The 26,706-nt window shown below is 46.0% G+C and overlaps 1 protein-coding gene across 2 annotated transcripts in view; it reads left to right on the plus strand.

Annotated features, from left to right (window-relative positions):
* Positions 1 to 26,706, plus strand: part of rnaseh2b (ribonuclease H2, subunit B) — a 47,403-nt gene that overhangs the window by 2,313 nt on the left and 18,384 nt on the right. For both annotated transcript variants that reach the window (XM_069889728.1, XM_069889727.1), the window contains exons 2-7: positions 422 to 493; positions 8,641 to 8,748; positions 10,844 to 10,920; positions 11,564 to 11,681; positions 19,675 to 19,739; positions 21,438 to 21,543. In XM_069889728.1, the coding sequence (XP_069745829.1) occupies positions 422 to 493; positions 8,641 to 8,748; positions 10,844 to 10,920; positions 11,564 to 11,681; positions 19,675 to 19,739; positions 21,438 to 21,543 (546 nt within the window). The remainder of the gene's footprint in view (positions 1 to 421; positions 494 to 8,640; positions 8,749 to 10,843; positions 10,921 to 11,563; positions 11,682 to 19,674; positions 19,740 to 21,437; positions 21,544 to 26,706) is intronic.

Below are 26,706 nucleotides of genomic sequence, written 5' to 3' on the forward strand. Positions count from 1 at the left end.
CTTCCTCCTGAAGTGTACAATCATCTCCTTGGTTTTGCTGTTGAGCACAAGGTTGTTGGTGTGACACCACTCAAAGAGCTGAGCTATCTCCATCCTATATGCTTCTTCATTGCCATTTGTGATTCTGCTGACAACTAAGGTGTCATCGGCAATCCTGTACAGTTTGTTTCTTTTTGCTTTTGTTCTCCCAGCTTTTCTGTTTTAGAATAGAATCAGAAATTGGGCAAATCACTCTACAGGTCAGGCAACATCTGTCGAAAAAAACAGTGCTTATTAGAAGTTGGTCTAATGATAGGTCTTTAATATGAAACTTTAGTTCTTTTCTCTTTCCAATAATGCTGCCTGACTTGTTGAGTGTTGCCAGGATTTATTTGTGTTTTTAATTTTCATCATTTGCAATTGTTTATTGAATATTTTTCAGAGTCTATTGTTAATGCTCCAGAGAAGATTGACTCTGGTCCTGTTTTCACCAGACTTCGCAATCCTAAAACTGGTAAGAAGAAGGGTATAATCACTAAATGTACTAATAATTGGTTATTACTGTGAAATACTGGTGTGAATCAACAGAAGTTCATTAAAGTGCCTAAATAAGCGAGGTCGTACAATACTTGCAACATGCTGTAGTATTGGCAGAGTTTTAATTGTACCCTACAAAGCAACAATGACGACATTTGGAAAATAATTACAAAGTAATTTACACAAAAGGCTCTGGATGATGAAACAATTGACTAACAATTGTTAGTTAAAGTTATTAAGGGGGCGTAGAAACAATAAATTGAGTTTAATTGCAGATAAATCCAGATTAAAGTGAATGTTCCTTATTGAGATAATATAATTGACAATATTCTCATGTCTAATGTTATAGGAATGTGGATTAAAGAGAATTGGGAAACCTGTTGCAGTTTTCAAATGTAATGGAAAGGGGGTTTAAAAATAAGTGGGTTGCAGTAGAGAAATACAAAAGCTGCAGAAGCTGGAATCTTGAGCAGACAAAGAATTTCTGGCAGAAATCAGCACGTCAGACAGCATCCATGGGTAGAAATGATTAGTCAGCATTTCGGGTTGGAACATTTTAAATTTTTTTTTTAATTTACACATTCAGCATGATAATAGGCCATTTTGGCCCATGAATCTGTGCTGCCCAACTACACCCAATTGATCTACAACCTGTGGTATGTTTTGAACAGTGGGAGGAAATCTGAGCACCCAGTGGACATGGGGAGAACGTACGAACTCCTTACAGACTGTGCGAGATTTGAATCCCGATTGCTGGCGCTGTAACAGAGTTGCGCTAACCATGCTGCCCTCTTCATAGCAAGACCTGAAATTACCTTAATAAAGGATGCAGAACCAGATATGGATTGATTTCAACATTGCTGACAAGACCTGTATTAATTGCCCATAACACATTGTTTTTGTGAAACTAATGATGAGCTGTCGCCTTTGATTGTTTATTAATTAAGAAGTTTAGCACTTTGAAAGTGAATAAATGAGGACTGGATGAAAATTGCCCTTGACTGTTTAAAAAAAACAAGAGAGAAAGTTGTCGAAGCACTGATAATTTTTTTCAATGTTACTTTGTTATAGGAGTCATGTTAAAATGTTGGAGGACTACTGATTTACCTAGCCTTGTTTGTTTATAAGCTCTGCCAGAATGCATTTATTAGTAGAAATTCACATCTGAGCAGCTTCACTGACATTTTCCAAGGATAACCAAACAGATCATTGGGACCTGTACCATTCAGTTTCTGTGGATTTCAATATAGTTTTTGATAAGGTTCTATGTGGCCTTGAAATGGAGGGATTTGAGGTAGAATATCAAATTGAATCTTGAACTAGCTAAGAGACTGGAAGCAAAGAGAATAATGATGGGTGTTTTGTGATGGAAGGTTGTGACCATTTGGGGCATGATAAAGAAGTTGAATGATAATTGAAAAATTGGCCATGTGATTAATGGAAGGTGAAAGTTTTCGATTCTAGAAAATGCTGATAGTTTGGTTAATTGAACAGAAAAGTGACAATTACAATTTAATCTAGAAATATTTGTTGTAATGCATTTTATAGATGAGCTGTGGCAATGCACTCTGAGACACTACAAGCATGGGAATATATAGTCAACAAAAGGATACTTGAAAATGTTAAGCAAGTCCATGTTCATGGATTTTTGGGGGCAGCAGGGCAGGTGGATACAATGATTAAAAGGAAAATTATTTATTAGTCTGGGTGGTGTCTGGGTTTAACAATTGTCATAGCGGTTAGTGCAACCCCTTTTCAGTGACTGGGAGTGGACCTGGGTTGAATCCCACACTGTCTAAGGAGTTTGTACGTTTTCCCCATGTCTGCGTGGGTTTTCTCTGGGGGCTCTAGTTTCCTCCCACCCTTCAAAAATGTACCATCCGACCCTCTGCCGGAAGCGATCTATTAAAATAGGGTGATCCATAATATTGAATGTTGTGCTTAAGTCCTGGAGAATTAGAATGGCGGAGCTTCCTGAGTCAGTGGCGAGGAACAGGTCATTGCATACTCGTAGTAAGGCCAACTCTCTGCTATAGTGGGCCTTATAACCTGACTGGAATTTTTCAGTTATGTTGTTGAATGTAGGGCAACAATGACTAAGAATGACTTTTTCAAGGACTTTTGACAGGAATGGAAGTTTAGAAACATCTGTAATTTTTGGGTGTAATTAGAAGGAGAGGTGTGATTAAAATGGTGTTTTCTTTGGAACAGAAGGCTGAAGGAAGTCTAATTGTGGCCCAGGCAGCTGTATGTGGAGATAATTTCAGTAGCTAAAGGGTCAAAAAGCAGGAGTCAGATTTTAAGTTAATCATAAGCCGCTTTCAGGTGCTCGGATGCAGATAATGTGCCGGCAGACACAGCTGGGGGAGTGCAGCTGGGCCGTTAAGGTGGCCGCGAAGAAGACGCCTTTCTGTCACCTGAACGTGCTGGCTGAAGGAGAGCCACTTCAGAATGAACGCCAACTCTTGTGGACTGTGGCCATAGTCACGGCTTTTTATTGAGCATCTTGTAGTAGCACTACTTGAAAATAATGGAAAAGAAATAAACTTTAATTGTCATCCACAAAATAGTTGTTGGTTTGTTTTCACAAGGACAATATCTCTGCGCATTGCTCTCAATTGATGTATCCTTTGCTCTTGATCAATGATAATTTATGACAGAATTTCTGCGGGTTTTGGTTTATCAGGTTTAAGGACACAAAGGTTGAGAAATGCTTGTGTAGAACTCCTCCAGAATGCAAAAGTCAATATGAAAGATTAATTGCAACTAACAAGCCTTCCTCATTCTCTATAAACCGACACCAAATTGTGGCCGGCGCGGGACTATAGGGCTGGAGCGGCTGGCACAGGACGTCAGGGGCCCGTAGTCCCGTGCCAGCCGCCCCAGCACTGGGGAGGGTAGGTGTCAGCGGGTCACCAGATGACTGTCAACATCCTGTCCACTGCTAGGCACCTGAAAGCTGCTAGCTGCTTTCAGGTGCCTAAGGGGAGTGCTCAGAGCCGGAGAATATACCTCCCTGAGGAGGGTTAGGTAAGTGCCCCTCAGGGCCAGGTTCTCCATTTTCAGGTGGCCTCCCGACAACCGCATTTGGGTATTTTAGGTGGCTTTACATTTGGGTATTCTGGCCACCTGAACACCTATAGAAGAATTGTGGGGTGGAAGAAGATAACTTCAATCAGAGGGTTGTAAAGTTTGGAACTTGCTGCCTGAGAGAGTAGCCACTTTCGGGTGCATTCTCCGCCTAGAATACGCCTGCAGAAGCAGATTTAGACCTGTGGAATGGTCGTTCAGGTGGCAGTGCTGAAAGCACAGAGCTGTCCATCTGAAAGGTTCAGCTGCACTCCGGCTCCTGTCCCTTTGGGCTGTCAGCGCTGAGGCGGCCGATGTGGGCTGTCCCCACACTGATCCCACTTCCCCGCTCTCTCCCCACGGCCCCATGTCAATCCCCACACTGATCCCACTGCCCCATACACTCCCCACAGCCCTGTGTCGTTCCCATACTGATCCCACTGCTCTGCTCTCTCCCCATAGCCCCATGTCATTTCCCACACTGATCTCACTGCTCTGCTCTCTCCCCATAGCCCAATGTCGGTTCCCACTTCCCCACTCTCTCCCCACAGCCCGTTGTCGATCCCCACACTGATATCACTGCCCCGCTCGCTCCCTATAGCCCTGTGTCAATCCCCACACTGATATCACTGCCCCGCTCTCTCCCTATAGCCCTGTGTCGATCCCCACACTGATATCACTGCCCCACTCTCTCCCTATAGCCCCGTGTCAGCCCCCACATGATCCCACTGTTCTGCTCTCTTCCCATGGCCCCATGTCAGTCCCCACACTGATCCCACTGCTCTACCTGCGCCTGTCATCCCAACACTGATACAGGACTGTGGGAAGAGCATGGGCCAGTGAGATCTATGTGGAGATAGCCCGCGTTGGCCGCCCCAGCACTGACAGCCCGTGCCGGCCACCCTGCGTTGGCTGTCTCTGCCCTGATGTCCCACGCCAGGGGCAGGGGCAGCAGTGAGGGGGGCTGTCAGGCACTCGCCAGCTGATTGTCATCCCCTTAGCAGCAGCTTTCAGGCGGCTGCATTCAGGCCCCGGGGTGGGGGGGCCACAGTGCTCTGGCAATTATTCCTCCCGTAGGAGGGTTACCAAGTGCGCCTCGCAGGTGCCTCCTGTACTTTCAGGTGACTTTGGCCACCTAAAAGTGCCTATAATGGAGACAAAAGCCCTCAATTAGCTCAAAAAGAGCTGAATGAACTGTGACTGCAAGGGTATGGATCAAATGTTTGGATTAAGTTGGCTAGCTCTATTATTTTGATACTCCTTCAGAGTTGCAAGTTTTCTGTGATTCTATTCATTTGTTGATTATGTGCTGAGTCTTTTTAACTATCTGTTAATGTATGTAAAGTAGAAAATGGCACAATAACAATGTAACGGAGGAACTGAAGTTTTGAGAGTAGCTGAATTATGTGGAACAAGAACTTCAAACTTTTCTGAAAGTTTGATTGGTATTGCATTGTACTGTTCACCAGACCACAGGAATAGGGAGGGGTTGAGATTTCTGATTTATTGACAGAGTACAGGATCTGAGTTAAGTGGGAAAGGTTAAATAGGTTAGGACTTTATTCCCTGGCGCATAGAAGAGAGATTTGATAGAAGTACACAAAATTATGAAGATAGACAGAGTAAATATAGATGGGTGTTTTCCACTCGGGGTAGGTGAGATTTGTATCTCAGAAGACATTGGTAATTGGCTATGGACTGGGTACAGGCAGAAAAATGTTTGAGTACAGACTAGAAGGGCCAAAGGGGCCTGTTTCTGTGCTGTAATGTACTATGATGTGAAGGTCGATGGAGGAGAAGGTAATGTTGTGGAAACAGGGAGGCTGCAGAAGGATTAGGAGAATGGGCAGAGAAATGGCAAATGAAATATGATGTCAGAAAGTGTAAGGTCATACATTTTGGTATGAAAAAATGGGCAGAATATTTACTAAATGGGAAAATCGAAAATATCCAGATGCAAAGGGACTTGGGAGTCTTCGTGCATGATAGCTTGAAGGTAAACTTGCAGGTTGAGTCGGTGATGAAAAAGGCAAATGCAATGCTGGCATTCATTTCAAGAGGAAAATTATATAAGAGCAGGGATGCACTCGTGAGACCTTGGCTTATTGTGAGCAGTTTTGGGTTCTTATAAGAAAGGTTGTGCTTGCATTGGAGAGGGTTCAGAGGAGGTTCATAAGGATGATTCTGGGGACAAAAGGGTTATCATGTGAAGAACTGCTCATGGCCTGTGCTCGTTGGAATTTAGGAGAATGGTGAAGGGGGGGAGACTCTTTGAAGGCATGATCAGTGTAGATGTTAAAAGGTTGTTTCCCATGGAGGGAGTATCTAGGACAGGAGGGTACAAATTCAGGATTGAAGGGCATCCACTTAGAATAGAGATGCGGAGGAATTTATTTTGCCAGAGGTTGGTATATCTGTGGAATTTGTTGACAAAGGTGGTTGCGGAGGCCAAGTCATTGGGTGTATTAACGGAAAGATTGATAGATTCTTGATTAGGCAGGACATCAAAGGTTATGAGGAGAAAATGGATCACCTCATGATTGATTGGCAGGGCAAACTCAATGAACTGTTTAGCCTATTTCTGCTCCTATATCTTGTGGTCTTAATGACCTGCAGTGGATTCTCTTCCTGGACTTGCTCATTTGCCTCTGCCGTCCCACGAGGATCTGTTCTTAGCTGCCTTTTTCTCTTCCTCGACCTGCCCATCACTAATGTCATCCAAAACCACAGTGCACTTTTTGCTCATGATGTTAACGGACAGGGTTACCTATTTCCATCACTTCTCTTTGAATAATTACACTGCTTGTCCACATTCCAGTGTTGGAGAAGCAACTTTGCTCCTCCTCCAATTTTGGAAGTCTGAAGCTTTTGCTTATCTTTTTGTCAAGTGCACAATAGTGGCAGTATGCACCATCTACAAGATGAACTAGTTACTTGCATGGTCCACACTGACAGCAGGTCCCAAACATCTGACCTGTACAGCAAAGATGGCTGGCAGGTAGGAATATAGTCACCCACAGTTTCCCTTGCAATTTGCACATTATTATTCGGCCTCACCCACAGGAAAGAGAATCTCAGGCTTGTATGTGATGTTATGCATACACTCTGACAATAAATCTGAAGTGCTCTGGGTACTGCAAAAAGTGTATCGAATTGGTGGGTGGGACAGTGGTTGTTGTAGAAGTACAATCATTTCTGTCCGTAATCATTCAATGATCTAATTGTACTTGTTGAACTGCCAACTCCCAATTAAGCCTAAATTGTAAAATTCTCTAGTTCAAATACATTATCATGTTCTGAGGTTATCTTCACTTTGTTTTGCGTGCAATCCAACTGGTCAACCCATGCATATCAATCAGAGAGATCAATGAGAATAGATTTTGCTTATTTCAAATCCATCTCTGAGTTTGCCTCTTCCACTCAGCGTACTGAGTGATGAATCCACTGACAATCAACCCCAAACTAGCTAGATATGCCAGTTTTTTGTGGCATGGATCAGTAACATTTGGCATCTGGCATTAGTGAAATCCCTTTGGATTTCACAGTTGCCAATGCCGAGAGTAACAGATCCATGAGATACATTTTTTGCTTGGTTACTACTCTTGAACTGAAGTGCAACTATTAATTTTATAAGTAGAGTCAATTCTGACATCCAAATATAGGATGGTGGAAAGAATGCAAGTTCAAGAAATAGCAGAAGAGCACTGATCTCTCACTGCAGTTCCACCATTTGGTTAGATAATGGCTAATCTTTTACTTTAACACCTTTTTCCAGTACAAATTAGCACTGTCTTTAATTTGCTGGCCATGTTTGGTCTGCTTTGCCTGTTCGGTTATTATGCCTTGTATAAATGTATTTGTTTAAAGCAATTCTTAAATTCTTTTAAAATATTTGTTCTTGCCATTTGTCATGCAGTTCTCCAATTTATCAAAGAAGCTCATGATTCATAATGTTTAGATTTAAGACCATGGTTTTGGATTGAATTAATATACATTTTAATTTAATTATGATCACTTGTCCCTAAATTTCCCTTCACTACAAGATTATTCATTAACATCTCATTGCACATTACCATTTTTAAGATGGCCGAAAGGCATCCTGACTGATTCTACTTGACGATCCTACCCCCCCCATCCCCTTGTGTCTCATCTTTCTCTGCAAAAACCTTACCCCCAGGTTATCCATTTCAGCCTCATTGCATACCCATGAGTTTGATGTGAACCAGGTTTCTATCCTCTTCAACTGCCCCTTGACTCTTTCTGCCCAAGTGAAATTCCACCCTAACACCTGATTCCCAATCTTGTCTGTTCTCTCCATTCAAAAATATGCTATCCACCATTACAGCCTGTTCCTGTGCTGTACTCTTCTATGTGCCATTTCTTCAGGGCAGTCTCTTCTATGTGCCATTTCTTCAGGGCAGTCTTTTATCTGATACTCCTCCCCTCTCCAGAGTCCCCACCAATTCCAGCCTTCCATTCTCTTTACTTTGTATTATTCACTTACCTTCCTCAGTTTCCAGGCTTGTCCCTCATCCTTGTATCTCTACCAAACATCATTTTACTATCTTACCTAACCCCCACACACCAATCCCATCTGCTCCTTGACAATTAAACCCAGAATTCTGACCTCTGCAATCCTTAACCTATCACTTCAACCGTAAAATGTTGCCCATTTTGTCCCGTCCCACCCTTCCATCTGTGCATTTTCACTTTTTGTTTTTTTGCAAGTTATTGTTGCGCCTGCTTTCAGTATATGTGACTCATTTTTATTTGTTTCACCTAAAACCTTGTCTCTCTCTGGCTCTTTTGGTGGTTTTCTGAATCTGCTAATTGACTTACAACATCAATTCTGTGTGTCTCCATTGATGTGCCTTGCTTTGTGTGCTTCTAGTGTTTTCTGTATCTTGTTTTCATCCTCTGCAGTGTTGTGGTTGTGTGACTGATCTGGATATGGATTGAATGACATCACATTTGACTGAGTCTTCCAATTTCTTCTGCTGTTGTGCAATTAAGAAGTTTTCAGAGTTTTAAATGTGATTCATTATCTATTTTCAGGAAGTGCTGCCTTGTATCTTTTTAGCAGTGATTGTAATCAGGTTTATGAAGTGAAGGCCTTTGATGAAGACTATCATTCTTGGTTTATCGGTCAGTCTGTTCAGCGTGGTGAGTATTCTTGTCTCTTGAGTATTTTTGAAGCCACTTCATTTGTTATCTGGTTACGGTGATGCACAAAATATTTGTACGAGTAGTACACTAATTTAGGAGGTAAATTTTATTTTTGTAATGAAGTATTATCTAACATAGTAATTCCCAAGTGGGTGCTGATCAAAGGCAGTGGGGAGGAAGGGGTATTCCAAATCTTCAGTCTTGTTATTATTCAATCTGCTGCAAAGTTTAATGAAGAAGCTAGTGCAGTAATTTTCTGGCCAGATTCGGAGTGGTGGTAATGAGCAATATAAACGGCAACAAGACTCTCTCGTGAGAGCTGTACTGGCGTCACCACCCCCTGCTCAATGTTGCTGCCACCACACCCCTCCCCACTCAGCACTGACACTGACTCCCTCCCCTTCTGTTTGGCGCCGCCGCCGCACCCCCGCCCCCCCCCACCTTAGTTTCAGAACTTGTTTGGCATTCTCTTTGAGTTTGATCTGGAGTAATGGGATCTTATGGTCATCTGACTTGGGCTTCAATGCAGCTTGGGTGAAGAGTGGTCACACATTAAATGAAGGAGATTTATATTGTCTTCTAGTGTTGTAAGACATCTCAAATTGCATACATTATTAAAGAAAAACTGATGCGGAACTTCACGAGTTTTAAGGAGATAGTTAATGGAAGAGCTATCTGGGGAACTGGGGCCCTGAGCCTGGTTTCAGGAAAAGGCATCATAACCCATTGTTTATGTAGCAAAGGTACATCAGTAACATTTCTGGGCTGAGCCCTTCATCGAGGCTTGAATGTTTTGTGTAAATGCACACTCATAAAGGATTAGAAAGGATGGTCCTGCCATATCCCTCAATTCCTAAGAGCTTTTCTATGATTCCTTTATTGTCATGTACTAATATGCAAAATGTAATAATACACAAAATTCGTCATCTTTTGCTTGCAAAGAAGAGGTGCCACTAGCATTGCCTGATATGCAAAACTGAGAGTGAGTTGTTAGAGGTTCTCTTCAGAGACACGGACTCTGTGTCCATGGATTTGCTTCCAGCACTCTGCAGCCACACAGCTTTCTATTTGACCAATTGACAAATCCAAAGTTCCCAAATATAAACCTCCAATTCAATCGGGAAGCTTTCATTGCCCAAGGTCCCTTCAGGTGCCTTTCTAGCCGTCGCCTCCTCCTCGAATCCAGGTGCCAATACCTAGTTACTGCAAGCCAGTCTTGTAGCCTGTTGTGCGTCCTTCGCTGGTCCACTGCCATGGTGTCCTTCCCTGTAGGGATGTCTCACACCCTTCCCCTCAGCAGGGGTGTTCTCCTACTCGCGTGCCATGTGGCAGTCCGATGACTTCTCCCAGAGTCCATGAACCCTTGTGGTCCACTGCCAAGCATGGGCTTTGCCATCTTGGGCCATGGACTAAACATTTTTTTGTTATTTTTTTCTTTACCCAGAATAGAGCCCAAATTTTTTTTTTTAAACTGACACTATATAAAGTGACCATGAAATTGTTGAAATATAACCTATCTGCTTCACTAATGACTTTTCTGGAAGAATGCTTGCTGTTCTTGCTTGATGTTGTGATTTCAATCCTGTTAACTTTCCTCTGCAATGACCCATCAAGATACTCTATTCATAACTCAGGTTGGTAGGGCAATAAATGGCAGTGATGTGAACATCCCTGGAATCTCTTTTAATGTGTGTAGCACATGCAACAATGAGATAAATGTTAAAATGAGTTGCTGCCCTCTTATTATCTCATCTAAAACCTAAGACCTCTGACATTAATGGATTTGATCATTGCTGTCCTGAATTGTCTTCTAGTTTCTCAGGAGTGCATGCTTGTATTTGTAACTGTTGTTTTATAAAACAACAAGTTGCAAAGTGTGTAATTCCTTCTTGCAGACAGGGTGGGCCAATTGCTTGCTCCTCTCCACAACTCTTGAGCTTAAAATAACTATGCTGTATGGACTGAAGTGCTGTATGTTTCAAGAAGCTCTGGTATGTCAAAAATGCCTCTGGTTCTACAAGGGAGCAATTGAATGACAATCAATGGTGGATGAACTTGTCTTAATTCCTATTCTTTATTACTTTCTTTCAAGATGGAAGGTTATTGTTTGTTACTCCTCTCGATCCACTGTTTCTGGTACTGCCATATCTTATCAATGCCAGTGAAAAGGTGAGTAGTTTCCTCCACTAGATCACTTCTTCGTCAACATATGATTATGAAATGCTAAAATTAACTTGGATTTAGTATTACATTATTCTTTACAGCCAGATTGAGTCTTGTTTTAGATATTGTAACAATCTCGAGAGACCTCTTTTTAATGAATGAAGGATTGCTTAGGGTTATTTTAACAAGCCATTTTTGGCAAGGAGTGGCTTCTCCAGAGTTATTGATTTGCTACACTTGGAATTTTTACTTGATGCATTTGCCTAAAAACATCAGAAAACTTTCTGCAACTAGAATAACTGAGACATGGGGAGTATCAAATTGGCGATTGTTATTAGAAGTGCTGATGTGTCTAAGAGAGAATATAGGTTGTTAGCTGAGATGAGGTCTCTGAACAAGTGTTAGTGAGGTTGGTCAACTTGGGGGCTTTGCAGCTCAAATCTACAGAGCTGGGAGTATTTCAACATTCCAACGGTGGGTCTAAAATGCTGAAAATGAAATTTCAAATTTCAGTAAATACTCGCAGAATGTATATGCTGTTTCACAATTGGTAAAAATTCATAGCCAACAACTATTAATTTATTGCTAATATTGTTGATTTGCTTTGCCATTTTACTGTTTACCTTTTTTTAAACTTCCTTTTCCCCAGCAAGGTAAATTTGAGCCAGTAAATCAGGTCATAAAGGATGAAGATTTTCCTGGATGTGCCAGTGTACTGAAATGTCCGAGAACTTTGCAATCAATCCATCATATCACTGATGAGAAAGGTAGAACAATGGAAGCTAAGAAGACTTTCTAACTTCCTGCACCCCTCCCCATTGACTGCACTGTCAGAACTCCATTTGTCTTTTTGCTCTCTCTTAGTTCATCTTGAAGCTCCTGTGGGGTTTGTCATTTTCTGTGAAAGGATAAACAATTCTTGACTGCATAAATTTAAAAACCTGTTGTGGTAAATGTTGTCAAGCTATTGCAGACCCTTGAGTCATGAATGTGTGTAGATCTAATGTTTATGATTTTTGTGTCTGGTTGTTTTCTGGTGGTTTAGTGGGGTGAGAGGTACACTCTATTTGGTGCTGTTTTGGCAACTCATGCATGGTATTGGCCTTGATTCTTCTCTGAATCAGAAGTTGTAAGTTCTTACCTCACATCAGGGTCTTCAATATGTAAACCAAAAGGATCAACACTGAGTAGGTGCCATGTTGTCAGGAACAGGAAATGCCGCCCTTTCCAGAGGAGGCAGGACTCTATATTAAAAATAGTATATTAAAAAAGTATATGGAAGTAATTCCCATTATATGGCCAACATTTAACCGAACTTAGCACAGCGGCACAGCATGGGAACAGGCCTTCAGCCAATGTGTACAAATCAAACAAAAATTCTGCTATTAGTATTTGATCCATCCCCTTCATATACATGTATCTAAAAGCCTCAAATGCTACTGTCGTATCTGCTTCTAGCACTACATCTGGCAGTCATTCCAGGAACCTACCACACTCTGTGTAGAATATTTGCCCCACCTTGAAAGTCCTGTCCTCTCCATGATTTTATAAACTTCTATCAAGTCTCCCCTCAGTCTCCGATGCTCCAGAGAAAACAAACCAAGTTAGTCCAATCTCTCCCCATAACCTGGACCCTCTAAACCTGGCAACGTTCTAGTATATCTCTTCTACACCCTTTCCAAAAACTCTGCATCCTTTCTGTAATGGGGTAATCAGAATTGTTCATAATATTCATGACCAAATTTTTGACTTTTGTACTTTTATCTGATTCACTGCCCAATGAAGCCCAGCATTCCATACGCCTTCTTTACCAATCTATATATTTGTGTGGCCCCTTTCCATGAACTATGGACCTGAGCCCCTATATCCCTGTGCATATCTGCTTTTGAGCACTGCCATTAACTGTATAAATTCCCCTTGCATTTAACCTCCCAAAGTGCCACATGTCACACTTGTCTGGATTAAACATTATCTGCCATTTCTTTTTTTCATATCTATAACTGATCTATATCCTGTTGTATTATTTGACAGTGCTCTACACCATCCCCAATTCCACCAATCTTAGTGTCATCTGCAAAATTTATTAACCCACTCTCTTACTTTTTTTCATTAAAGTAATTTCTTTGGCTTGGCTTCGCGGACGAAGATTTATGGAGGGGGTAAAAAGTCCACGTCAGCTGCAGACTCGTTTGTGGCTGACAAGTCCGATGCGGGACAGGCAGACACGATTGCAGCGGTTGCAGGGGAAAATTGGTTGGTTGGGGATGGGTGTTGGGTTTTTCCTCCTTTGCCTTTTGTCAGTGAGGTAGGCTCTGCGGTCTTCTTCAAAGGAGGTTGCTGCCCGCCAAACTGTGAGGCGCCAAGATGCACGGTTTGAGGCGATATCAGCCCACTGGCGGTGGTCAATGTGGCAGGCACCAAGAGATTTCTTTAGGCAGTCCTTGTACCTTTTCTTTGGTGCACCTCTGTCACGGTGGCCAGTGGAGAGCTCGCCATATAACACGATCTTGGGAAGGCGATGGTCCTCCATTCTGGAGACGTGACCCATCCAGCGCAGCTGGATCTTCAGCTGCGTGGACTCGATGCTGTCGACCTCTGCCATCTCGAGTACTTCGACGTTAGGGATGTAAGCGCTCCAATGGATGTTGAGGATGGAGCGGAGACAACGCTGGTGGAAGCATTCTAGGAGCCGTAGGTGGTGCCGGTAGAGGACCCATGATTCGGAGCCGAACAGGAGTGTGGGTATGACAACGGCTCTGTATACGCTTATCTTTGTGAGGTTTTTCAGTTGGTTGTTTTTCCAGACTCTTTTGTGTAGTCTTCCAAAGGCGCTATTTGCCTTGGCGAGTCTGTTGTCTATCTCATTGTCGATCCTTGCATCTGATGAAATGGTGCAGCCGAGATAGGTAAACTGGTTGACCGTTTTGAGTTTTGTGTGCCCGATGGAGATGTGGGGAGCTGGCTGATGGAGGACCTCAGTTTTCTTCAGTCTGACTTCCAGGCCAAACATTTTGGCAGTTTCCGCAAAGCAGGACGTCAAGCGCTGAAGAGCTGGCTCTGAATGGGCAACTAAAGCGGCATCGTCTGCAAAGAGTAGTTCACGGACAAGTTTCTCTTGTGTCTTGGTGTGAGCTTGCAGGCGCCTCAGATTGAAGAGACTGCCATCCGTGCGGTACCGGATGTAAACAGCGTCTTCATTGTTGGGGTCTTTCATGGCTTGGTTCAGCATCATGCTGAAGAAGATTGAAAAGAGGGTTGGTGCCAGAACACAGCCTTGCTTCACGCCATTGTTAATGGAGAAGGGTTCAGAGAGCTCATTGCTGTATCTGACCCGACCTTGTTGGTTTTCGTGCAGTTGGATAATCATGTTGAGGAACTTTGGGGGACATCCGATGCGCTCTAGTATTTGCCAAAGCCCTTTCCTGCTCACGGTGTCGAAGGCTTTGGTGAAGTCAACAAAGGTGATGTAGAGTCCTTTGTTTTGTTCTCTGCATTTTTCTTGGAGCTGTCTGAGGGCAAAGACCATGTCAGTAGTTCCTCTGTTTGCGCGAAAGCTGCACTGTGATTCTGGGAGAATATTCTCGGCGACACTAGGTATTATTCTATTTAGTAGAATCCTAGCGAAGATTTTGCCTGCAATGGAGAGCAACGTGATTCCCCTGTAGTTTGAGCAGTCTGATTTCTCGCCTTTGTTTTTGTACAGGGTGATGATGGTGGCATCACGAAGATCCTGAGGCAGTTTACCTTGGTCCCAACAAAGCTTGAAAAACTCATGCAGTTTGGCATGCAGAGTTTTGCTGCCAGCCTTCCAGACTTCTGGGGGGATTCCATCCATACCTGCTGCTTTGCCACTTTTCAGTTGTTCGATTGCCTTATATGTCTCATCCAGGGTGGGAACCTCATCCAGCTCTAGCCTTAGGGGCTGTTGAGGGAGCTGGAGCAGGGCGGAATCTTGGACTGAGCGGTTGGCACTGAAAAGAGATTGGAAGTGTTCTGACCATCGGTTGAGGATGGAGATCTTGTCGCTGAGGAGGACTTTGCCGTCTGAGCTGCGCAGCGGGCTTTGGACTTGGGGTGAGGGGCCGTACACAGCCTTTAGAGCCTCGTAGAAACCCCTGAAGTCGCCAATGTCCGCGCTGAGCTGGGTTCGTTTGGCGAGGCTAGTCCACCACTCATTTTGGATCTCCCAGAGTTTGCGCTGAAGATGGCTGCATGCGCGACGGAAGGCTTGTTTCTTCTCTGGACAGGACAGCTTTGTAAGGTGAGCCTGGTGGGCAGCTCGCTTCTTTGCCAGCAGCTCCTGGATTTCCTGGCTGTTTTCGTCAAACCAGTCCTTGTTTTTCCTGGAGGAGAAGCCCAGTACCTCTTCAGTGGATTGCAGTATGGTAGTCTTCAACTGATCCCAGAGGGTTTCAGGGGACGGGTCCGTGAGGCGGGTTGCATCATCGAGCTTTGCTTTGAGGTTTGCCTGGAAGTTTCCTCTCGCTTCGTCTGACTCCAGGTTTCCAACATTGAACCTCTTTCTGGGGGCTTTATTGTTCCTGGGCTTTGGTTTGAAGTGAAGGTTGAGCTTGCAGCGAACCAGCCGGTGGTCAGTGTGGCATTCCGCGCTAGGCATGACCCTGGTGTGGAGCACATCTCGTTTGTCACTTTCTCGCACCAGGATGTAGTCCAGGAGGTGCCAGTGCTTGGATCGGGGATGCATCCAGGTGGTCTTAAGGCCGTCCCTCTGCTGAAAAAGGGTGTTTGTAATGACAAGCCGCTGTTCTGCGCAGAGCTCCAACAGGAGGCGCCCATTGTCGTTGCACTTGCCGACGCCATGCTTGCCCAGGATTCCTGGCCAGGTTTCTGAGTCTTTGCCGACACGAGCGTTGAAGTCGCCCAGGATGACAACCTTGTCGGCTGTAGGGGTGCGTTGGATGAGGTTGCGCAGGTCGGTGTAGAACTTGTCCTTTTCTGCTGGTTCCGCCTGGAGGGTTGGAGCATAGACACTGATGAGGGTGATGTGACGCTTGTTCTGAAGGGGGAGTCGCATGGACATGATTCGGTCCGAGAGGCCTGTCGGAAGGTTTTCGAGTTTGGAGGCAATGAAGCTCTTGACCATGAAGCCTACACCAGATAGGCGTCGTTCATCCGAAGGCTTGCCAGACCAGTAGAGTGTGTAGCCCGCGCCGCGTTCTTGGAGGCTGCCTACATCTGCCAGGCGGACTTCACTGAGAGCGGCTATGTCGATGTCAAGTCTGAGGAGTTCATGTGCAATGAGGGCAGACCGACGTTCAGGTCGGTGGCTGTCAGCCTTGTCTAGCATGGTTCTGATGTTCCAGCATGCTAGCTTGAGTTTGTGAGCATCTTTTGAGGGGGAAGGCGAGGACGTGGAGGGGGAGGACGTGGAGGGGGAGGACGTGGAGGGGGAGGACGTGGAGGGGGAGGACGTGGAGGGGGAGGACGTGGAGGGGGAGGACGTGGAGGGGGAGGACGTGGAGGGGGAGGACGTGGAGGGGGAGGACGTGGAGGGGGAGGACGTGGAGGGGGAGGACGTGGAGGGGGAGGACGTGGAGGGGGAGGACGTGGAGGGGGAGGACGTGGAGGGGGAGGACGTGGAGGGGGAGGACGTGGAGGGGGAGGACGTGGAGGGGGAGGACGTGGAGGGGGAGGACGTGGAGGGGGAGGACGTGGAGGGGGAGGACGTGGAGGGGGAGGACGTGGAGGGGGAGGACGTGGAGGGGGAGGACGTGGAGGGGGAGGACGTGGAGGGGGAGGACGTGGAGGGGGAGGACGTGGAGGGGGAGGACGTGGAGGGGGAGGACGTGGAGGGGGAGGACGTGGAGGGGGAGGACGTGGAGGGGGAGGACGTGGAGGGGGAGGACGTGGAGGGGGAGGACGTGGAGGGGGAGGACGTGGAGGGGGAGGACGTGGAGGGGGAGGACGTGGAGGGGGAGGACGTGGAGGGGGAGGACGTGGAGGGGGAGGACGTGGAGGGGGAGGACGTGGAGGGGGAGGACGTGGAGGGGGAGGACGTGGAGGGGGAGGACGTGGAGGGGGAGGACGTGGAGGGGGAGGACGTGGAGGGGGAGGACGTGGAGGGGGAGGACGTGGAGGGGGAGGACGTGGAGGGGGAGGACGTGGAGGGGGAGGACGTGGAGGGGGAGGACGTGGAGGGGGAGGACGTGGAGGGGGAGGACGTGGAGGGGGAGGACGTGGAGGGGGAGGACGTGGAGGGGGAGGACGTGGAGGGGGAGGACGTGGAGGGGGAGGACGTGGAGGGGGAGGACGTGGAGGGGGAGGACGTGGAGGGGGAGGACGTGGAGGGGGAGGACGTGGAGGGGGAGGACGTGGAGGGGGAGGACGTGGAGGGGGAGGACGTGGAGGGGGAGGACGTGGAGGGGGAGGACGTGGAGGGGGAGGACGTGGAGGGGGAGGACGTGGAGGGGGAGGACGTGGAGGGGGAGGACGTGGAGGGGGAGGACGTGGAGGGGGAGGACGTGGAGGGGGAGGACGTGGAGGGGGAGGACGTGGAGGGGGAGGACGTGGAGGGGGAGGACGTGGAGGGGGAGGACGTGGAGGGGGAGGACGTGGAGGGGGAGGACGTGGAGGGGGAGGACGTGGAGGGGGAGGACGTGGAGGGGGAGGACGTGGAGGGGGAGGACGTGGAGGGGGAGGACGTGGAGGGGGAGGACGTGGAGGGGGAGGACGTGGAGGGGGAGGACGTGGAGGGGGAGGACGTGGAGGGGGAGGACGTGGAGGGGGAGGACGTGGAGGGGGAGGACGTGGAGGGGGAGGACGTGGAGGGGGAGGACGTGGAGGGGGAGGACGTGGAGGGGGAGGACGTGGAGGGGGAGGACGTGGAGGGGGAGGACGTGGAGGGGGAGGACGTGGAGGGGGAGGACGTGGAGGGGGAGGACGTGGAGGGGGAGGACGTGGAGGGGGAGGACGTGGAGGGGGAGGACGTGGAGGGGGAGGACGTGGAGGGGGAGGACGTGGAGGGGGAGGACGTGGAGGGGGAGGACGTGGAGGGGGAGGACGTGGAGGGGGAGGACGTGGAGGGGGAGGACGTGGAGGGGGAGGACGTGGAGGGGGAGGACGTGGAGGGGGAGGACGTGGAGGGGGAGGACGTGGAGGGGGAGGACGTGGAGGGGGAGGACGTGGAGGGGGAGGACGTGGAGGGGGAGGACGTGGAGGGGGAGGACGTGGAGGGGGAGGACGTGGAGGGGGAGGACGTGGAGGGGGAGGACGTGGAGGGGGAGGACGTGGAGGGGGAGGACGTGGAGGGGGAGGACGTGGAGGGGGAGGACGTGGAGGGGGAGGACGTGGAGGGGGAGGACGTGGAGGGGGAGGACGTGGAGGGGGAGGACGTGGAGGGGGAGGACGTGGAGGGGGAGGACGTGGAGGGGGAGGACGTGGAGGGGGAGGACGTGGAGGGGGAGGACGTGGAGGGGGAGGACGTGGAGGGGGAGGACGTGGAGGGGGAGGACGTGGAGGGGGAGGACGTGGAGGGGGAGGACGTGGAGGGGGAGGACGTGGAGGGGGAGGACGTGGAGGGGGAGGACGTGGAGGGGGAGGACGTGGAGGGGGAGGACGTGGAGGGGGAGGACGTGGAGGGGGAGGACGTGGAGGGGGAGGACGTGGAGGGGGAGGACGTGGAGGGGGAGGACGTGGAGGGGGAGGACGTGGAGGGGGAGGACGTGGACCTGTCCTCGGGCCTGCGCAAAGGAGCTTTTAGGTGGAGTGCAGTGCGCGCAGTACTGGCCCCACCCTTTTCACCCATGGTTCGTGTGCCGTGGCCAAGCAAGCTGGGACGTGGCAGCGAGGTCCTTGGGTCGTAGGTTTTATATCGGAGTGGCCTTCTCCTATGCAGGTTTCTTACCCGGGCTGGAGGGGCCTGCCTCCCCTCCTAGGTCGGTCCATACTGCCCGGACCGGGGCCGAGGCCGCCGCAGCTCACCCTGTGCCTGGACTGGGGCCGCCGCCTCCCACTCCCACTATGTAAAAAGTAATTTACATACATCACAAATAACATGGTCCCACCACTGATCCATGAGGAACGTCACTAGTCTCCAGCCCAAATATCAGCCTTCCACAGCCATTCACTGACTTCTGTGGGCCAGCCAATTTTGTACCCAAGCTATCAACATACCATGGATTTTGTGCATCTGCACCGGAATCGGCCTACCATGAGAGACCTTGTTAAATGCCTTACTAAAGTCCTAACCTTATCACCCATCTTTGTCATCTCCATAGAAAACTTAATCAAATTGCTAAGACATGACCTAACCCTCACAAAGCCATGTTGACTGTCCCCGATCTGACCATGATTTTCTAAATATGCATGAATCCTATTCCTAAGTATCCTTTCCAAAAGTTTCCCAAATTAATGACCTGAACTTGCTCACATTGTTTGCGTGGGATTATGTTGTGCACAAATTCCTCACAACAAGTCCATATGGAACTATTCTCTGAAGAACACTGGGACAGCTGAGTCTCCTGATAACTTCACTAGTACTTTAGACAGGAAAATCTGAATGCTGGCATACTGGAAGGAAGTACTTGCTGAAAGCGCATGACTCCTTATGCCAAAAATACTAGATGTGCTGCAGACAAACAAATGCATGCTAACATTATGCCCTAGATTAAATGAAGAAATTCTTGTATGTCTTTCTGCCAGCTTCTTTTGCCAGGATACTTTTGTATATTTGTTTCTTTTGTTATCCCTGACATGGACTCATAATTTCATTTAGTCTTGTTTTGTCTTTTTTTCCCTCAGAAATGGGTGACCGAAAGTTTTATAAGTATAACAGAAAGAAAACCCTTGTGTGGCTAAAAAAGAAGGTGATATTACATTTTTTTTTGCATTCGAAATAGATTCCCAGGAGGACTGTGTCCCTCCCATTTACAGTTAGAAGTTCATGCCGTGAATTTTGGAGGTGTTCTAGGAGTATCTGACCAGTAGTGAGGAATCTGGCAATTTGTTGGCACTTGCAGAAATCTCAGACAACTTTGAAAATCCCTGCAATTAGAAATTGTTTTTTTGTTCTACAAGGTTTTCTTTCCATTTTAATTTACAATCTGACTCCCAATTCCTGTCTCCTCAGTGCCCCTTCAGATCTTGCTATGATCACAATTTAGGAAACACTGGGGAGGATTGGTTCTTGTTCTCTTTGATTATATCGAAGAACTGAGATTTACAGTAATTGAACAAGACAGATTTTTTTTTGCACATCAGACTGAGTCTGCTAGGATTTGTTTCTGTGAATGTGTTTGGCTCCCAATTCCTGCTTCTGTTATTATGAAAGTAAATAATTTTGACAGTACAGGGTACTTGTATTGAGTTTATTTGCTAGCAGACTTTGAGTACACTGATTTTAATTTTAATAATGTTGACTTTCAGTTAAATAAAAGCTGAATAGTAGCATTCTGGCCTCTGTGAGAACACTGGCTTGTCTTAGTCCATAAATTTGGGTACCCAATTTAGTAGTAAGAAATTACTATATTGTTGAAGGTGCCATCTTTCAAACAATTCAAAGTCGTATCTTCCTACTTGAGTGATTGTACATCTCAAGCCTTGAGTGATTGTAAAACATCTCAAGACTTTGCCTTGAAGAAAAGGTAGGTTTCTGGGTGCCAGTATTTCCTGGCCATCTTGCCATTTGCCCTTTCTAGACTCCTGTGAATAGATTAAAAGTATTTTTGCATATTATTAAAGTGTCTTGGGAAATTCCGAAGCACTTTACAGCTAAGGACAGTCTTTTGAAGTGCAGATACTGTGGTAATGTAGTAAAATGACAATCAATTTGTATTGTCCTTCAAATGGCAATGTAATAATACCAGGTAAATAGTTTTTTTTAATCAGCCAGGACATCCCTTCTGTATCTCAAAATAGTGCCTTGGATATCTTGCATCCAGCTATAATGCCTGTCAAGGCCTTGATTTGTTGTGGCACTTTCTTAGTGCTGTACTTTGGTAGATGCTGAAAATCTGAAGAAAAATAAACAGAAAAGACTGGAGATGCTCAGCAGGTTGGACAGTGTCTGGAGAAAGAAACAGTTAACATGTTGGGTCAGTCCCTTTTTTTATATATACTGCTTGTGTTTCTGGATTGGAACCTGACCTTCAGCCTCCATGGTGAATGTGCTGTGAGCTGTGTTCTAGGTGCCTTTGTCATGATGGCTACATTCCCCGCTCTAATTGACTTGGACCCCTTGCCACTGGATCCAAGATCTTGTTCTGTCAGGACAATGTGATAGCTGATTTGCAATTTAAAGTCACACAACTTTCAGGCCTCAAAACTGCTGTAGATTAAGTCATCCCTAATCTGAGGCACTACATAAATCAGTAGATGTTGACATGTTTTAATGTAGATTATGGTTTTAAAGTGATTTATGAAACCATGAGTGCATGATGCCATACATGTGCAAAAATTTAACTGAATAATTTGGAGAGCATCTTAATCTTTTAGACTTAATTGCATAATACACTTTGTGGATCATGATTTTTTTTTCCATTGGTTGTGTTTGTTCCTTAATATAGGCTGAGCAGACTATAAAAGCGCTGAAAGCCACTGGTCTCTCTGTCGGTGGAGGTGTTCAGTCCAGTATGTTGATGAGAAGTAAACCAGTCACTGAAGCAACAGAAGGTTAGGACTTGTATCCAAAATGGATTTGGGTATTTATTTTGCATGCTATTTTCTTGGATTGAAATGAGATTTTTAAAAGTGCCTTGGCCAATTTGGAATCCAGATGTCATTAAATATCTTTCTGATTAGTGTGTGCATAATTGGGCATGTGATATCACTGTCTGTATTTTTGTCAATGTGCATCGAGTCCACGCTGCTGAAGATCCAGCTGCGCTGGATGGGTCACGTCTCCAGAATGGAGGACCATCGCCTTCCCAAGATCGTATTATATGGCGAGCTCTCCACTGGCCACCGTGACAGAGGTGCACCAAAGAAAAGGTACAAGGACTGCCTAAAGAAATCTCTTGGTGCCTGCCACATTGACCACCGCCAGTGGGCTGATAACGCCTCAAACCGTGCATCTTGGCGCCTCACAGTTTGGCGGGCAGCAGCCTCCTTTGAAGAAGACCGCAGAGCCCACCTCACTGACAAAAGGCAAAGGAGGAAAAACCCAACACCCAACCCCAACCAACCAATTTTCCCTTGCAACCGCTGCAATCGTGTCTGCCTGTCCCGCATCGGACTGGTCAGCCACAAACGAGCCTGCAGCTGACGTGGACTTTTTACCCCCTCCATAAATCTTCGTCCGCGAAGCCAAGCCAAAGAAAGAAAGAAATTTGTTGAAGACAGATTATTAGTAGGTTATTTGATTGGTGTGATTTACTTGGTTATTGCTTTTAGGTTATCTGCTAAAATGCATGATTTGAGTAGAAATGCTGAACTTGGCCATGACAGTATCAGCACTATTGCCCATAGAGAGGATCTGTCATTGAAGTTCTGTCAACCAATTTGCTTAATTATTCCAAACAAGTCTAACCAAGAATGAAAAGCTCCCTTAGGGCAAAGAAACAAAGCCATCCAATATAAGGAATCTGGCTGAAGATCCACAAGGTTCATAGCAACTTTTCTAAAGTCAAAGTACCTTCTCCATTTGTTTGACGCAAAGATTCTGCATTGCCCTGTTTGATAAAGAAATGCCAAAATTCCCATCTTGACAAAAGAAAAACTACATGATGGTGGATATTGAAGTAAATATGTATAGGAATTACAATGTATGCAAGATGTTTTCTATTAACCTAACATGCAAATGCATAGAAAGTGATTTCTATATGACTGCATTTCAAGTTACAGTAAAACCCCTGGTATCTGGCACCTATGGGGATTGTTAGGTACTGGTTGGTTAAGTGTATTTGATATTTATTCTTACAATGCCTAACTAGCATAAAGAATGAGCATTTTCAAAGGCAAAAATACTATACTGTACTTGCACTGAACAAACTTGTATAAGTATATAAACCTTAAAGCTTAATACTTTAATTTCAGTCACTTTCTTTAAAAACATTTAATCGTCACTGCATCTGCAGGTTCCTCTCCTTCCACTGAACTACCCGACAGGCAAACCATAATATAGATAATTAACCTCCCCTCCCCCAAGTTTACAGATAAAGCCTCTGACTGGGGCGAATCTTACTAAGCAGAGATAAGGAGCCACTTAAATGGAGCCATGCCAACAGCAAGCAGCATCAACCAGCTTTTCATCCTGGGTGATGCCATTGCTGCTTCATGCAACATTATTCAAACTGGTGCTAAGAGCAAAGCACGACCAAGGCCCTCCACTGGCTGAATATTTGTTCCATCTTCACCAAAGGTTTATGTGTTACTTCAGAAAATATTTACTTTTATAATTTAAATGTGTATTTTTTAAGTATTAATTTATTCTTTTTTTTAAATTATTTTCACTGATTTTTTTTTGCCAGTTGCTTGAATTCTGCATACTGCATACTGTATCATCAACCTATTTACCTCAATCCCTCGGAGCCATCTAATCAAATCTATTGCTCCACTTACTTCTCTCTATCTATCTCTCCTACACATATACAATTGGGGTAATTTAGAGTAATCAATTAATTGAGGTACCAAAGCAATTGTGGGGGGAGGAAGGGAGAGGAGAAGAGAAAGCAAGACTTTTGTAGTCATGGTGACAACATGCAAACTCATCATATGATTGGGATTGACCCAGGACCCCTGGCATACCTTAAAGGCTGCTTCTGGAATTGAAGATCAGTTTGGCTTAAAGGCAGCACTCTTTATTGTGAGTGTGTGAGTTAAACATCCATCCGAGACACTTCCTTTCAATTAAGCATTACCTCCATAGCTTATTGACAGATATCTATTCAGGCAGGGCCATTGCCTCCTCCTGGACATCTCATTGACCTATCTGGCTAAAGCCAGATGACAGCTCTCAGACATCTCTCACTTACCCCTCCAATTTGACCCCACCAAAATTTATCAAACAACTATATCACACGTTATCTAGAAACTTTGGTCATCTCCCTTATACTGCCCGTTTCTACCTCCTATCCAAGATACACAAACCCAATTGTCCTGCAGACCCATCCTTTCTGCATGCTCCTGCCCCACTGAACTGGTATCCACTTACTCAACTCTGTTTTGTTTCCCCCCCCCACACCGATCTAATCCTTGCCCACCTACATCCAGGATACTTTGTATGCCCATATCTTCAACAACTTCCAGTTCCCTGAACTTGACTGCTTCATCTTTACCATGGACATCCAATGACTATACACCTTCATCTCCCATACTGAAGGCCTCAAAGCCCTTTGTTTCTTTCTTGACCACAGACCCAACCAGTCCCTCTTCACCATCACCACCACTCTCTGGGTGGCAGAAATAGACCTCATCCTCAATAATTTTTCCTTTGACTCATCCCACTTTCAGGAAGTTGAGGGGATAGCCATGAGTACATGGGCTCCAGCGATGCCTGTCTTTTTGTTAGAAACAGTAATCCATGCTACAAGGTACACAGACAAGGTTCCTCAGCTCTTCCTCTGCCTTATCGATGACTACTTTGGTGCTGTCTCATGCATTCATGATGAGCTTGTCAACTTTATTCATTTTGCTACCAACTTATACCCCAATCTCAAATTCACTTGGTCCATCTCTGGCTACACCCTCCCCTTTCTCAATCTCTCTCTGTCTCCACCTTGGGAGACAAACTCTCGACAGACATCTGCAAGCCAACCAACTCCCACAGCTACCTTGACATCATGTCTTCACAGCCTGTCCCCTTGTAAAGATTCCATTTCTTTCTCAATTTCTGTCCCATCTGTTCCCAGGACAAGATTTTCCATGCCAGGTCATTTGAGGTGTCATCCTTCAAACAATGTGGCTTCCCCTCTTCCACCATCAACTCTGACCTCACCTGCATATCTACCCTGGCTCACTCTGCCACCACCTGCAAAAGAACAGGGTTCCCCTCATCCTTACCACCACACCAACCTCCGTATACACCACTATTTCCACCACCTATTAAGTGATCCCACCACCAGACGCATTTTCCATTCTCCTTCCCTCTGCCTTCCACAGGGATCACTCCCTCTGTGATTCCCTCATCCACATCCCTTTCCATTAATTGCTCTCTTGGCACTTACCCCTGTGACTTCAGGAGGTGCTCCACTTGAGCCCACAACTTCTCCTTCACCAGTCGGGGCTCCAAACAATCTTTACAAATGAAGCAACACTTGTGAATCTGCAGGGGTCACCTATGGTATCCAGTGCTCCCTTTGTGGTCTTTTCTACATTTGAGAGACTGGAGGCAGCCTGGGAGATCTCTTTGTTGAGCACCTTGGCTCTGGCCGCCACAATAGAGTGGATCTCCCAGTGGCCACCCAGTTCATTTTCGTGCCAACTTTGTGGATGATACCAAAATGGACGGTTGGGCGGGTGGAGCTGAGGAGACAGAAAGGCTGCAGTGAAAGAATGGGTAAAGAGGTGGCAGATGATATACAATGTTGGAAAGTATACAGTCGTACACTTTGGTAGAAGAAATAGATGGGCAGTCTATCATTTAGATGGAGGGAGGGGGAAATCAAAATTTGGAGGTGTAAAGGACGGCAAGATACCCTGAAGGTTAACCTCCAGGTTGAGTTGATGGTGAAGAAGAATTGCATATAAGAGCAGGGATGCAATGTTGAAACTCTATAAGGCACTGGTGAGACCTCACTTGTACTGTGTACACTTTGGGTGCCTTACTTCAGAAAAGGCGTACTGGTGTTAGAGAGGGTTCAGAGAAGATTTACTACAATTGTATCAGAAATGAAAGGGTTAGCAAATGAGGAATGCTTGTCAGCTCTTGGACTGTACTCTGAGGGCAGAAGGATGAGGGGGAACCTCATAGAGGCATTTCTAATGCTGAAAGGCTTGTACAGAATAGATGTAGAAAGGATGCTTCCCACAGTAGGGAAGTCTAGGACAAGAGAACACAATTTAAAATAGAGATCTGGAAAAATTCTTTAATCAGAGGGTTGTGAATCTGTGGATTCACAACAGGTGGTTGTGGAACCAAGGTCATTGGGTGTATTTAAGATGGAGATTGACAGGTATTTGATTAGTCAGGGCATCAAGGGTTACGGGTTAAAGCTGTGGAATAGGGCTTGGTGATTAGATTGACAGAGCAGACTCAGCCAATATGCCTACTTTTGCTTCTATAACTTGTGAACACAAACGTTTGAAGATGGGAACAAATATTCAGCCAACGGAGTGCCTTGTCATGCTTTGCTCATAGCAGCTGTTTGAATAAAATGGCATCACCAGTTGATGCCACTCGCCCTTGTGATTCTCTTAAAAGTGTCTCCTTCTCCTTGCTTAGTAAGAGTCTTTATCATTGTTAGTATATTATTAAGTAAACTTTGGAGGGGGGGTAATTATCTATAACATTATTGTTAGTCTTTCAGGCAGCTCTTTAGAGAGGAAGGAACCTGCAAATCCAGCAACAGTTAAATATGACTGAAAATAAAGTAAAATGCCTTAAGGTTTATATGTTCTTGGGGATTGTAAGAGTGAGTCTCAAGCAACTGGAAAACTAGCATCTAACTGCACCTAATAGCCTGAATATGCCTGAGATTGTCTGAGCTCGGAAGCTAAGCAGGCTCACGACTGGTCAGAATTTGGAGGGGAGACTTCCTAGGAACACCAGGTGCTGTAGGTTTCTATGAGGACTCTGGACAAAGTGGCAATTCCCTGCCTTATGTTAGACAAAAGTATTCTAAATGTAGTATTACATTCCAATGATGGAACATTTTTGTTTACCATTCCCCATAGTTA

The sequence above is a fragment of the Narcine bancroftii genome, chromosome 7 (genome assembly GCF_036971445.1).
Source record: "Narcine bancroftii isolate sNarBan1 chromosome 7, sNarBan1.hap1, whole genome shotgun sequence".
Taxonomy (NCBI): domain Eukaryota; kingdom Metazoa; phylum Chordata; class Chondrichthyes; order Torpediniformes; family Narcinidae; genus Narcine; species Narcine bancroftii.